At 35.6% G+C, this 15,498-nt stretch overlaps 2 protein-coding genes across 3 annotated transcripts; one reads left to right on the top strand and one right to left on the bottom strand.

The window, feature by feature from the left end:
* Positions 1-4,183: 4,183 nt before the first annotated feature.
* LOC133807940 (formin-like protein 6) lies at positions 4,184-9,162 on the top strand. Its single transcript, XM_062245840.1, has 4 exons — positions 4,184-5,904; positions 6,005-6,210; positions 7,532-7,773; positions 7,865-9,162. Exons 1-4 carry the CDS (start codon positions 4,409-4,411, stop codon positions 8,645-8,647), a joined length of 2,727 nt encoding a protein of 908 aa, XP_062101824.1. The 5' UTR covers positions 4,184-4,408; the 3' UTR covers positions 8,648-9,162.
* A 2,347-nt stretch (positions 9,163-11,509) lies between these two features.
* LOC133807914 (BTB/POZ and TAZ domain-containing protein 4) lies at positions 11,510-14,569 on the bottom strand. 2 transcript variants are annotated; one of them, XM_062245838.1, is made up of 6 exons: positions 14,300-14,569; positions 13,319-13,605; positions 13,011-13,141; positions 12,418-12,724; positions 12,012-12,325; positions 11,510-11,785 (listed from the first exon to the last, which is right to left on the bottom strand). In XM_062245838.1, exons 2-6 carry the CDS (start codon positions 13,583-13,585, stop codon positions 11,650-11,652), a joined length of 1,155 nt encoding a protein of 384 aa, XP_062101822.1. In that variant the 5' UTR covers positions 13,586-13,605; positions 14,300-14,569; the 3' UTR covers positions 11,510-11,649. The 2 variants fall into 2 exon arrangements, with proteins under 2 accessions (XP_062101822.1, XP_062101823.1); XM_062245839.1 differs by lacking the exon at positions 14,300-14,569 and adding an exon at positions 13,748-13,910.
* Positions 14,570-15,498: the final 929 nt, after the last annotated feature.

The raw sequence follows: 15,498 nt of genomic DNA, 5'->3' as shown, positions 1-15,498 counted from the left end.
TACCCCCAGACAGCACCACCCCTGAAACTTCCTTCATCGACTTCCTCAATTCTAAATCGATTCCACTGCTTGCAAATCCCATTTTTGGTGCCAAATGAACCCAAAAACCATCCCCACATGTCCTAGGGACCACAACCCCAAGAACCCTAGCCAAAACTCCAACCAATTCCCAAGTTTCCAACCCAAAAACCAGCTGAAACTTAACTAAGAAAACAGAGCAAAACCAAGAGTTCTAGTGGCTAAAAACTCACCTTAATCTCAGCAACACACCCTCTTCAATGGTGGAGCACAACCCTGGCTTGGCTAAGCTTGGTTCCTTGGCTCGATTCCTCAAACTGAGCTCGAAAATCCAAAGAGAAAAGAGGAAGAAAATCTATCGGGAGTGAAGGAGGAGAGGCTCTGTTTTTGTTACTCTTCTACAGCCTCAATGGCTGATATATATCTCTTAAGGTAAAAAGACCTAAATACCCTTAGGTCTAAAATAAAACCTTAATAGCCACCAAGGGCAAAACAGTCCTTCGCACCTATTTCATTAATCACAATTAACACCCTCCAATTCCCGCTATTCTCAATAACCTCAAACACCAATAATCCATATCCCATTACCCTTTAATTCCCGGTAATGCTCTACTCATTAAATTCACCCCGAGACTCACCCCGGGCCCCGAACTTAAACCCGTTATGACTAGACCGAACACTTGCATCTCATGATCGTCTCACGTCGATTAGCTCGAACCAACCCACCTTATAATGTGGCTATATTAATTAATCACAATCATGCACCCAAAATACGCAATTACGCCCACAGCGGCCAAATTACCAGAATACCCTCACAATAATAAATTCTCCCATATGCATGCATTCACCATCATATAATAATATAAGTCACGTAAACATGCATATAATCATTAAATACTATAATAAATCAATTATGGCCCTCCCGGCCTCCTAATCAAGGTCCTAAACCTTATTAGGAAATTTGGGGCATTACACTGAAAGACACTCTATATGATGGCATTCTTCTAAAACCAACCCTAAGTCTTAGCCTTGAAGCCTACTCTAATGCAAACTGGGTAAGTTGCCCAGATGACAGGCGCTCCACAAGTGGCTATGCAATCTTTTTTGGCTCAAATTTGGTTTCATGGTCTGCCAAAAAACAGCAGGTGGTGGCACGTTCTAGCACAGAAAGTAAGTTTAGAGCTTTGGCAAACACTTCAGCATAAATCAAGTGGCTTACTTCTTTGCTCACTGAACTTCATGTTTCTCTTCTTACTTGTCCAATACTGTGGGTTGATAATCAAAGTGCGGCTTCTTTGGCTACAAATCCTGCTTTCCATGCTAGGTCCAAACACATAGAAATTGATCTTCATTTTGTCCAAGATCAAATATTGGCAAAAGAAATTGAAGTTCGATATGTCCCCTCAGTTGACCAAGTGCCCTATGTTCTCACTAAAGGCCTTCCAATAGATCATTTTGTCTATCTCAAGTCCAAGCTCAAAGTGTGTTTCACCACATTTCGCTTAAGGGGATGATAAGCATTCTGAACAATTAAGCTTATGTTAGTCATTTTGTTGAGTTTTTTAGTTTGTTTAAAATTTGTTATTCAGTTAGAAACAAGTTAGTTTTCTTTCGGTTGTATTTTCGTGAGCCCTCTTTGTAATCTGTTTTACTACTGCCTATAAATAAAGATAAAAGAAATATTTCTCTCAAGTGTTTTCTCTAAATAGTCTTTGTATTGATAAATTCCTTCATTTTAGGACCCAAAATTGGACAATAAAAAATAAATTATTTATATAATTCTCTTGCCTCCAGCACATTCCAACACTAATACCTCATTTAATTAAATTATACTTGTTAATAATGTTGTCCCAACAATGCCATGTATATTTTATTTTACGTACAATAGTATGGCTCCATAAGGTACCTTTTTTAGGATTAAAAAAAAGGATTACTTGGTTTAAGAGCATGACCAAAAAGCACCCAAAGATACCATTTTCAAATATTAATCAAAACTCAAACGAAGCAAATAATCTTGGGAGAGTTGTCGGTCAATAGGATTTTGTAACGACTCATTAAAAAAAAAAAGGCTAATTTGGGGTTTCACTCTATTGTTGGGAACTAAAATGCTAAAAAAATCTTTAGAATAAGACAAGTTCTTTTAATATTTCCTAATCTGTGAAATTTATATTAACTTTTATAGTAATTAGTTTGGTCAAATTATTCTAAATGAGAAGAAAAAGAACACAAGCGATTTTATTATAGTAGCCTAGTATACTCTCTCTATGACTATATATATATATATAGAGTCGTGTAAATACCGTGATTTCTTGCTTAATTTATGTGTGAGTTTCTCTTCTTTTTTCTTTTTTTTTGAGGGGGAATTTGTTGGGTGAGTTTGAGAGGTTAGTAATTCTTGGGAATAAGATTTTATTCTTTTATTGTAAAGTTGCAAATTTGCCAATACGTAGTTTTCCCCATTCATGTTGTATAAGACTACAATACTTCTAAATATAAGCTATTATATTTAAAGAACTTAATATTATAATTGATATTTATAAAACGTTCCATAATTTTTAAAAGGACACTTTTTATGTAAATTATGGTGAATTTGTATGTTTATGGGTGGTAATGCATTAGATATTACAATTAACTTTCATGCGTATGCAAATTAACACGTGATTAAACAAAAACATTTAAACATAATAAACCTACAAAAAGTGATTAAGCTCAAACTTTTCAATAAATAAAAAGAGTATAAAATTGCTCTTTGCCAAAAATTAAAAACATGCAATACATTTCAAGCTAAAACATATGCTTGGAGAACTTTAGCAATGATATGTACTTTCTCTCTTGAATATTATTGAGCATAATTTGTCCTGTTATTTATATAATTTAGTACATTGATATTGACAGATGGGTCAAGTATCCTATAACAATTTTATGCAAATTGTTTGTAAAGTAAGAATAATTTCTTAAGTACCATAAGACTGGCTTATATTCCAAGATAAGCAATTTATATATATATAAAAATTTATAAAAGCAAAAAAAAAAAAATGTAATCTACATTAAGGACAGGTCATTGTAATATGTAATAACAACCACTCACTACTCATATCATATAAGAATATATTCATTTTACCTTTCTGAACAAGTTTAAATTATTCATCTCAGACATACTCATAAAAAAGACAACTATGCAAATACAAGTTATTCACTTACCCAATTATTATTTTTTATTTATGGGATTTCCATATACAATAAATTAAAATAAAATGATTAATATAGATTAACTAAATTTGGACAGATACTAAAATGTTCACTTCCAAAGAAAACGACCATACAAAATTTGGTCAGCCTGCACATAATACATTTTAAAATACAAAAGGTTCTTACAATACATTAGATTAGAGGACACTAGATCAGTGAATATTGACAGAAAAGGATAAAATTGTCTTTTTGCATTTGTTGGGTGCCCTACAAAACAAAAGGGAAAAAGAGATGTATGTATTCCTCTTGTTATATTATTAATAAAAAATTGAAAAGAAAAAAAAAAGAAAAGTGTTAAAGCATATGCCCTTATACGTGTGCATGTTCCCTCACAAAGAGAGATGTAGATAGGTCGGTGGATCAATCTAAACAAGTAAACGTTACAAACTTTATCCCTTATTTTATTTTATTAAATTACATAATTAACCTCACCCAAATGCCAAAACTTATGTAATTGATTGTTAATTTGATTAATTAAAAATCCTAATTTACGATTACTCGAAAACAAATTATGATTGTCTCTCCCATCAATCTCCACCGTCCATGCCGACCATCATGAAAAAGGGAAAAAGGACGAAGATCCATTAGACATTTCCCATCAAGTGACACGTGGAACTTATCAAATGGACCACACCGGATGGTTCTTTGGTCTGGTTTGTAGGAGATTTTAACCTATATTTAATACAATAATACCTTACAGAATATTGTTAACGAATAGACCAAAATGGACATCAACGTACTGAGTTGTGATCCAGCGTTGCATGGTCATTATCGTACATTTAAATCAGCAAAGTGAAATTATTTGACACGTGTCATTCTCACCATAAAAAGAAAAGAAAAAACTCAAATAAATAACTTTAGTTAATTTTTTTTATTTAAAAATAAAAATGCGGCTGTGTCTGACGTGAGCTTGGGGTTGGGGTAAGCATCCCAGATCTTGCACCCAAAAGAAGTTTCGCCTAACACACCACACCACACCACACACAGAGACTCGGAGAGAGTCACTCAGTCTTCTTCTCTCTCTCTCTTTCTCTTTCGTTTTCTCTGAGAATTTTTCCAAAGAAAATTACGATAAAGAGATGAATTGGGTGAAAAAAATTGAAGAGAAGAAGAAAATAAGAGAAACCCAGAAAATTTCACTATGAAATTTCGTTCTTCTTTCTTCTTTTTTATTTTACCGTTTCTTCTAACCTTTGCCCACGTTGATTCTTACAAAAGGATCGTCATTGGGCGTGATTCTAGTTCTGTTGTTGATAAATCTCACAGAAGGATTCTGCATCAGCCATTGTTTCCGGCAAGCTCAGCACCACCGCCGGGAACCGACAGCACTGCCACTCCTCTGCCTCCTCCACCACCACCGCCCTCTCCGGACACTTCTACATTACCGACTCCTGATCAGCCATTCTTTCATGAGCTTCCCAATAACGGAGCAACACCAGATCAAAGTCAACCGCCTCCTACTTCCTTTTCTACCAATGGCACCGTCCCAATCCCGACGGCGACTCAGCCACCTAAGCCGATTAAGAAGGTTGCCATTGCAATCTCTGTTGGAATTGTCACTCTCGGTATGCTCTCTGCGTTAGCTTTCTTCCTCTATCGTCACCGGGTGAAACACCCATCGGAGACCCAGAAGCTCGTCGGAGGAGGCGCCGGGGGAAGGAATTCTCAGACCTTCATCGAAGAGTCTAGAGTTCCGCCCTCGAGCTTTCTCTATATCGGAACGGTTGAACCGAACCGGGCCTCGCTGAGTGAAGCCAATGGCGGCGGAGGAGCAAACAGAGAAGCGCCGAATAAATCGCCATATCGGAAGCTGAATTCGATAAAGAGATCGGATCGGTATCGTCCGAGTCCCGAATTGCAGCCGTTGCCGCCGCTGGTGAAGCCTCCGAGCATGAATTCTCCGTCGGCAATGTCTTCTTCCGACGAAGAGGAGAGCCGGGACACGGCATTTCATTCGCCGCAGTGCTCCTCCGCTAGTTACGAAGACAGTTATTACTACACGCCTGTTTCTCGTCAAAGTGCTAACAGTGGTAATTCAACGGCGGCAAGGAGTTCAGCTCCTAGTTCAATCCCTCACTCCAAAAGAACTTCTCCCAAATCACGGTTTTCCAATTCAAAACAAGCTCCTCCGCCACCACCACCGCTACCGGAACTCTCTAACGACGGTGAACAAAGAAGTTCGTATCTTAAAAAGCCAAAGTTCTCAGCTCCGCCGCAGCTGCCAAATATGGCGCGCCTTCAATCTACAAACAACCAACCACTACAAGTGTCAAGAACAGCCGTTCCACCACCACCACCACCACCACCTCCTCCTCCTCCTCCACCCCCACCTCCTTCGCTTTCGACGCAATCAACTTCGAGAATAATTGGAGATTTGGAAAGGGTAGTGCCCGAAAAGACAACCCAAGTTCCATTGAAGCCTCAATTATGGGCTTCAGTTCCAAAAACGACAACAGAGAACGGTACTGTAAAAACAGAGGAACTAGTTTATAAGGAAAACGCCTGTACTTCTGAGGGTTTTGATGCGGAAGAGTCAGGAGGGGCGAAACCCAAGTTGAAGCCTCTGCATTGGGACAAAGTTCGGGCGACCTCGGACAGAGCCACAGTCTGGGACCAGCTGAAAGCCAGCACTTTCCAGTGAGTCGACTCGGAACGATTTTTCAATGAGCAATTGCCGTGCCTTTGACTGTGCATATAGTTTTGTAATTTTAAAGGGGAATTCAATTTTGTTTTGCAGATTAAATGAGGACATGATGGAGTCTCTGTTTGGCTGCAATACGACGAATTCAGCTCCCAGAGAGGCTATTAGTACTAGAAGATCGGTTCTTCCCCCTGTTGAGCTAGAAAACAGGGTTTTAGATCCAAAGAAGTCACAGAACATTGCCATTCTATTGAGAGCTCTGAATGTGACAAGAGATGAAGTCTCCGAAGCTCTTTGGGATGGTACGTAATTTTTTTTTGTTAATTAAATGATTAGATTCTGTTAAGTCTTCCTTATAGCCTTGGAATTACTAGTTTTTTTATTGATTAAATGAATAACTATTAACATTCCATATATGATTGAGGCTTTATAAATAATTTCATAAATTACATGGTAAGTTTTTACCATCAAAAAATTTAGTCGGGAAAGGGGAAAGAAAATGAGGACACACATCAAAATAGGAAATGTGGTTGAAGACCTTACATGTGAAGATCATCATGACACAAGGAAATAATAGACATAAGTATTATGCTTCATAACTCAGATGCAATATATATCATTATGCTAGTTTTTCTATTATTAAGAATGTTAAAAGGAAAAAGTGAAACACTGTAAAAAAACAAATATGAAAGACACAAGAAATCATATAACTCTTTTAAAATGTAAGACATGGTATCAGATTTCCAAGCATCCTTTTCCACAAATTGCCAATATAAAATTAATCATTACAGGTATATGTTCTTTTCAATAAAAGAAAAAGAAAAAAGTAAATCCTTCAATTTATGTCCTAAAGTCTCTGGCGTTTTCTTCAATTCAATTAAATCTTTTACAAACCATCATATTCATCACTGAAGCAACCAAAAACTTTTTATTGTTGCCCAAGTCTTAAATGATTTTACTAGCTTTTTACTAATACTAGGCATGCTCCAACCTATCATTCCATCTTTCTCTTTATCTTCATAGTTGAGAAGGCCTCTTTCTTAATGGCAATGAGTTGGATTTTTTTCTCTGTCAACAATTCAACTTTTATCCCTTTCATTAATGAAATGAAACTCATGTTCTACCTAGACTCTAATCCCTTAATGCAGGCCATTACTAGAACAATATACAGTAGCTTGATCAACCTGTAACTTCTAAGTTGTGGCAGTTCTATATCTGTGCAAGTTGTGTTAGGAAAGGCTACCATATCTATATCAGCACTGACTCCATATATATAATTTTGATGCACATGCATGTGCATAATTGATATATGTACATATAATTTTAGTAAAAAAATAATCAAGAATTCTGCCTGTATTTTATGTCGAATTAATCTAAGTGGCTGTTGGTCCTGCAAACTACTTCTCTCGTATTTTAGTACGTTACCAGTCGCACTGCTTTAAATAAATAAAAAACACTCCACCAAACAACAGCCTCGGGATACTCAAGGAATAAACAACTCTGCTCAGTCACATTCTGTGTAGTTTATTATGGTAGTTGCTTTGTATATTGAGCTCTTTTAGATCTCTTATTCTCCCTCTTTGTTGATTTGCCTTGTGTGATTCATGTGTTGGACAAGTATAGGTAATCCAGAAGGATTAGGTGCTGAGCTTTTGGAAACCCTGGTAAAGATGGCTCCAACAAAGGAAGAAGAAATTAAGCTTCGAGAGTATCAGGGTGATATGTCAAAATTAGGGTCTGCAGAACGCTTTCTCAAGGCAGTACTTGATATCCCGTTTGCCTTTAAAAGAGTTGAAGCAATGCTATACAGAGCAAATTTTGATACAGAAGTCAATTACTTGAGGAAGTCTTTTCAAACCCTCGAGGTAATTTTGTCTCAAGTTTTACAGTTAGCATTATCTCGGTCTTTCAGTTTCATGCCTGTAGACTCAAACTCTCTGCTTATACATTTTATAGGAAGCAAGTGAAGAACTAAAGAACAGCCGATTATTTCTCAAACTTCTTGAAGCTGTTCTCAGGACAGGAAACCGAATGAATGTTGGCACCAATAGAGGTGATGCTAAATCGTTTAAGCTCGACACACTCTTAAAACTAGTAGACATAAAGGGAACCGACGGAAAGACCACATTGCTACATTTTGTGGTCCAAGAGATTATTAGATCTGAAGGTGCAGGTGGCGACTCCACAAATGGGAATGTTCAGAGCCAAATGAAGGATGAAGACTTCAGGAAGCAAGGATTGCAGGTTGTGTCTGGTTTGAGTAGGGACCTCAGTAATGTAAAAAAAGCTGCTGGAATGGACTCAGATGTCCTTAGCAGCTATGTGACAAAGCTAGAAATGGGGCTCGAGAAAGTCAAACTGGTTTTGCAGTATGAGAGGCCAGAAATCCAAGGGAAATTCTTTGGTTCAATGAAGTTGTTTCTAAAAGAGGCTGAAGAAGAAATTTCTAGGATAAAGGCTGATGAAAGAAAGGCTTTGTTCCTTGTAAAAGAAGTCACCGAATATTTTCACGGCGACGTGGCCAAGGAGGGAGCCCATCCTTTCAGAATCTTCATGATTGTTAGAGATTTTCTAGCCATATTGGATCAGGTGTGCAAGGAAGTGGGAAGAATGCAGGACAGAACAGTGATTGGTTCAGCTAGATCATTTCGGATATCTGCAACGGCTTCATTACCGGTACTCAACCGATATAATGTGAGACATGATACCAGTTCAGATGATGAAAGCTTGTCACCTTAAATATGTGAATATAAGCCTCATGAAAACCTCATAGGAGGAAGATTAGAGTAACTTCCCTTGTTATTGCTCTATCCATATTCAACTAAAGAATTAGAAAGCAATTTTGAAGGGTCTCCCATCATCAACAAACTCCCACTCCTTGCTAAGAGGGTACCCATCAATTTACTAGATAAGGCTCCTGGGAAAGGAGAAACGTTTCGTATGAAGGAAAAAAACTGAAATAACAGAGAAGAGCAGCCATCTTAAAGGAAAGGGCATTGGAGGGCAAGAATTTATAATCAACAATGAAGTGCATAGATAAAATGAAGCATTGTTTCCTCACTTATATATATAATTATATATATTTTTTCCAATCCTACACATATTCAATAGCTACAATAGATTTTTTCTTTTGTCATTTAGATCAGATTACCATACATATCAGAACGTTTTTATTTCAGCCATGATTCTAAGCTCTCCATTTGTTTGATTATTCATTATTTTTAAAAATAAGGAGCTTTTTATTTTAACCTTTACGTCATCTCCTTGCTTTCAGCATATCTCTGAATTAAAATGAGTGGTATATATAAGAACAAAAGGAGTCAAACAAAAACAAAAGGAGTATGGTTGATGGGAAACATAGGAAGGAACGGCCAAAACAACTTTAGGAAAAGTAAAGGGGATTTCATCAAAACTTAGTACAAAAATGACTTAATCATTCAATGGAACAACAAAAGTAGTCCAACAACATCAAAAGACTTGAACACAACGTCTATAATTCACTCTTATAGCTTTAGAAAAAGCGAAATAATAAACCTAGTCATTTTTACTTACAACTTTGGACTACATTTAGATACAAGTACTCTAAACTTGTTAATCATTATGATATTGTTATTACACAGCTTGGGATGGTAGTGGCCAACATGCAACAAACGGTTCTTTTCATTCCCTCTTTTATATGTAAAAAAAGATAATCAAAGCTACATATTGTTACAGCATATTTTGCAATGACACACAAAGGTTGGTCCTCTCCTCGGCGAGAGTGGCGCTGGACATGGGTTCAGACTTTAGATTAGACAAGGAGATGAAAACTAGGAAATAAATTAATACTATGTTTGTGAGATTGATGCATGAACATGATGTGAAATAAGTTATTTTTACTTGAGTAGGGTCCACGCAAGGACATTAAATGCTGCCAAAATAATCTTCTCTACTCTTACAAAGAGGTGAGAATAAAAAGTAAAAGGACATTAAATGAAGGACAATGACATATTTGAACAATTTGTCTCAGATTCTGTAATGAACATCTCAATTGGAGACGGTGTAAGCTGGGTCAGTGTAGCAAACAACATTGGTCTACAAATGTTTAATTTTGTCGCTCATGGTCCTAAGTCGATGCATATTCTCATTAATAGACCGCCAAATTCAGTTGGTTTTGGTCCATTGAATCTCTTCATGCCACCAACAACTCCTAATGAAACCTACCAAAAAATCTCCGTCCACTTCTACGTCACCATCCTTTTTTTTATATGTATTTATATATATATATATATATATATCTTTATAATATGTTCTAGAAAGAAAGAAAAATGGTTATAAAAATTGATGGTGTCATACTAAATGACCTTATAATTGGTGTGACCTACTGCGTGGTATATTCTGTCTCCTCTTACATCCCCCAAGGCACTGAGGTACTTGATCACTATTTAAAACTTTGAAAAATCTTTAAATATTTTGGTAAAGGGTACTAAAATGTTTGGCCCAAAAATCTAAAATGCTCAAGTTCTTTACCAGTTATCTTTGCAGCATCCAAGATAAGAGATAAGTGATTCTCTGCTTCAAGGTTCATGTGATAGAATATTTATTTAAATGGTATATAAAATCAATTTAGTGTAACTAATTGATTTAATATATCAACGTCGATATTTTATTTATTGACAAAATATTCTAATTAATGATCAACATTATTTGTTATCTGATTTTGTATATCCCAACTGATTGAGAGAATATCTCAATCTGTGACAGAGACTCTGATGGTAGGTCTCACTCTATAAATATAGAGTACCGGTCCCCAAGCTCACGGTTCATTCTGACCATCAATAACTCCATCTAAAAGAGTTAGTGAGAGCTTGGAAGCATGTGTAATCGTTCTAATATATGTTTGTTTTCCTTTTGTAGATCTTGTTAGAGAAAATATCTCACATGGAAAGTGTGTGGGTATATTCAACAATTTATAAGAGTATGAGTTACTCCACTCATCACCAATTGGTTTTGAGATGGAACCTCATACTTCTTACCATGCACTATTTCCTACTTTCTAAACCACTTTCCACTACATTCTAACATGGTATCAAGAGTCAAAGAAAACTCTAACGAGTATGTATCCGATTCAAATCCAAAACCGGTCTAAAAAGAGAGCCAAAAAGAGCCCTTTGTGATTCGGGGATAGTGAGCCAAAAAGAGCCAACGAGCCACTTGCGATCGAGTTGTCCAAGATAGATTGGTGAGCAAAAATAGCCACCATCTTGATGGGGATGTTAGAGAAAATATACCACATGGAAAGTGGAAAGTGTGTGTGGGTATATTCAACAATTTATAAAAGTATGAGTTACTCCACTCATCACCAATTGGTTTTGAGATAGAACCTCATACTTCTTACTATACACAATTTCCTACTTTCTAAACCACTTTCCACTACATTCTAACACATCTAAAGCTAGATCGAGTTTCACCAAATCAATGGCTGGAGGTAACAATTTCGATCATTTCTTTGTATATATTCAATCTATATATTTATTCCGCCTACATGTATAGAATTGTTCATATGCATACATTTCATTTAATCTAAAATCATAATCATGTATACTTGAGTCACCAAAAAAATAAAAGACAAAGCATCACTGTTTAGTGAAGTACTTTTATTATTATTATTAATCTAATTATGATTGGACTACAAACTACATACAACAGCACTATAAAATGGAAACATTTTACATAAGAACAAACTAGATAGTTTGCTGTCATTAAGAATTGACAGTAATTGCCCTTGAAAAAAATGGCCTTCCTGAGAAGCATTTTGTTCTTAAAAGTTTCTCCACTAATATTGTCCACTTTATCTCTTCTTTCTTACTTTGTTTCCTACTTCTCTCCTTAAAAGTCCTGAAATGTTATATTTGAAAGAGTTAGTACGTTAAAATGATATATTTGAAAGAGTTAGTTAAGACTATGAAAACAATCAGCAATTGAAAAATCATTATTGTTGTCAACCTCAGATAAAAAAAGATTGGCCAATGATCTCCAATGTATTTTTAAATACAAGTAAGCAAGGATGAAAGGAAGAAATTGAATTACAAGACAAAAGAGAAGACAAACTAATAAAACTAACCTGCACAAAGGGACTCTACAAACATCAGAATCAGCACAAAGACGAGAATGTAATTCCAAAAGCTGCCACATTCTCTTGCAATGGATACAACCACCAGGAACTCTCAATTTACAACTCGAAAAATGGCGAACAAGCGATTCCAGACCCTTGCAGGCTGCAAAATTGCAAGGATTTTGGTTCACCTTGAAGTCCTTATCATGTGGACCAATTGTTCTACAACCATCTTTGCATATATGTACAAGAGCCTCCATAGCCTCACATAGTTGCAAGTAGACTTGACTCTCGTTTCTGTTTCTTACTCTCTTCTTTCGCCTCTGAGAAAACACAAAGATAAGAAGAAAAAAATGAACATTGATCTTACTACCAATTATAGAGAGAAAACAAAGAAAAAAGAACTAGGAGTTACATTATCTTCATCAGCGATGAATTCTAAGAGTATTTTTTCTAGCACCGGATGACTTTGCTTCATTGCTGTCCACCCATCTGTAGCTGAAACGGATTTGAAGTTGTTCGAGATCCTACGGTGACAGATGAAGCTAAGGCGAGGAGCGTCGCAGAGCAATGCAAGTTGAAATATGTCAACCACATTCTCTGTGGTGATCAGACCATGCTCTATCTGCCTTTCACACTCTCGTTTCAGCTGGGGAATTGCGTACACATGAGAAAGCACCAGCAAGTGTAAGCCAAATTCATCCATTTCTTCTTTCGCATAACTACACAATTAAAATTTCTCAACATTCAGTTTTGGAGTGGCATAATCTTGTTAGCATATAGAGTCAACAGATTTCAATTGCTGTGTTACAAAATTTCTGGTTCTTTGATCTGATGGTTCATGTGAAAAATAGCATAGAAAAATCACCAAAAACTGAGTTATTTTCTGTAGTGTTAGTAGACCAAATCTACTAGCTATGATAAATCTTCCAAGTCTAGTTCTAAAGTTATATCTTACATCAGAAGGCATATATTAGAGGCTCAATCTGTGAGGGAAGAAACTATTACCAGGAAGAGTATAAGAATCGAATGAAGACTCGAACTGCTTCAGAAGGAACACCAACAATTGAAATTGATCGTTGATGACCATGCTTTCTTGCTTGTTTTAACATTTGTCTTAACACTGGAGAAGCCATACCCTGTCAAATATAACCCCAAATTCTTCAATATTTCGTTCTATTTTTGTATGCTTACATTGAAACATTGATGAGATCACTTCTTTTAACTATTTTATTCCATTTTCTTTCTCTTTGACATATCAGATCAAGAAAGTTAAACGAGAATTATTACTGCAAAGAGCAAATATAGTAACTTACAAGAACGTTGGCGTGTCCATAAATGGTGCCGCCGTTCTCAGTATGAACACACACATCTGCCTTGTAACCTTCGTCAAACAAGCGCTCCCACAAGTCTGTCGTGGCTGCAGGGACACAGCGGTATCCTCTAAATGATGAGGAGGAACCACCCACCACTGGCCTCTTAGAGTAAGTGGTTGCTGGCCCCGGCAGCGGCGGCGGTTGCGGTGCTGAACATGTTCTCTCCTCAAAAGGGTCAGATCCCTTTACCACGGTTTCCATCTTCATCAAGTTTTAATGGCTGAAATCTACAAAGTTATGACAAAAACAATATCAAATTTGGTTCTTATACTCAACTTTGGAAGCATTTGAAAGGGGATCATATGTCAATGTATTTCGGTTTGCAATAAAAAAATCACCACATTACATCAGCCAGAACAAAAATCTAACCAAATAAAAAATACACGGTCCATTTCGTTTTCGCGGGTCCAAACAAAAAAATCAAACACGATGTTTCAATCAATGAACAGATACTTTCATAAACCAAAGTAGTACTACAAATTATATACTGGGCTTTGTTATGGCTCGTCATAGTTTTAATCTAAATGAACCAATTCTCAACCGTGCAAATTGGTGAAGAGTGACGCAACCCTTTAACCAAATTACAATACTAGTCCCTTTCATTGCCTTTGGACAACTTGTCAAATGTCAATAATGATATGTTAAAATTTTCTCTGTTTTAACCTTTTTTGTTTTTCCTGATCAACTTGGGACCATTCCCAAATCAACATAGGTTACAAGGCAACAACAACCAAATGTAATATTCGAAAACAACCCTCTATTTGTCAACAATCTCTGCTCCATAATGAAAATTTAAATCTTTTAAAAAAAAAAAAAAATTGCCCAAAAGAGCTGTATGTTGTCAGGACCAAAAACCAATAAAAATAATTCATTGCAAGAGAAAGATAAGGATAAAGAGATAAAAATTAGCAACACACATACCGTTTGTTCTTTGTTTGTGTATGTATCAAAATTTTCTGATGCAGATGACCCAAAAGCCAAAATTGTATGTGTGTGTTTATGTACGTATTTATATAATGAACTGGCCAAAAAACAGCCTTATCCTCTCAAAAAACGATGACCCTTTGTGGATGGAAAGAATATGAGACTATGAATATAATGAATGTGTGTACAAATAAATGTCAGCTGGAATGGAAAGAAGAGGTTCATGGAGATACGATTGCCATTTATATAAGAGAGTTGAACATTAAGAAGAGATAAGAATATAGTGTTTTAGGATATTCATTGTGGTTGTGCTGAATCGGATACACATCATCCAGTAATCAGAAATGAGAATGGTTCTTTCGTTCTGAATAATCTCTTCTTAACTTAACGCGCTTTCCCGCGTTTGTGTTGGCAACTACCTTCAACCGTTGTCATAATTGTTAATTACGCACGTTAAAAAGGATAGTATCCTATATTGCTACTCTGTTTTTTTTTATTGTTTTTTTTTTCAAAAGTTTTTTTTAGTGTATAAATTTTTATCAGCATCCAGCTCATACTGACCTGGCATTTTCTTCTCTATTTTTTTTAATATCATAAATATAGGTGATACTACCTTCAACTATATAAAATTTTAACAATGATGCTATTTTAGGGGTTTAAAAATAACAATAATATTGGGACTTTTTTTTTTACAAGAATGTAAAGACTATTTGGATGTGAGTTAAATTTAATAGTCAAAAATAATTATTATACATTATAATATAATGATATTTCTTTTGGAATGAAGTTATGGAAAAATTATTTGATTTGGAATGAGAGATTAAGTCGTGTTTTATAATGTGAGGGGTTATTTATTTATTTGTTTGCTTGAAATGATTTTTTTTTTTTTACTTTTAGGATGAATTGAAAGGTTTTCTTTTTATATAGTTTATGTAATATTTTTCTTAATATCATTAAAAAAAAAATTAGAATGAAGACTTAAAGTGCTTTTAGAGCCCAATAATGCTATATAAAATTTTAATAATAATGCTATATTAGACTTTAAAAAGGACAATATAATGTAGAGACTATTTGGATGCGAACTATTTTTCTTCTGACAAAGTATGTGAACTCCTTCTAAATTAATTATTATACATTATAATATAATGATAAGAATATAGTTATAGTAGAAAAATAATAAAAATAATTATTATACA

This window comes from Humulus lupulus, chromosome 1 (genome assembly GCF_963169125.1).
Source record: "Humulus lupulus chromosome 1, drHumLupu1.1, whole genome shotgun sequence".
NCBI lineage: Eukaryota > Viridiplantae > Streptophyta > Magnoliopsida > Rosales > Cannabaceae > Humulus > Humulus lupulus.
The sequence above is the reverse complement of the archived record's forward strand: the minus strand, read 5'-3'. Positions and strand labels throughout refer to the sequence as shown.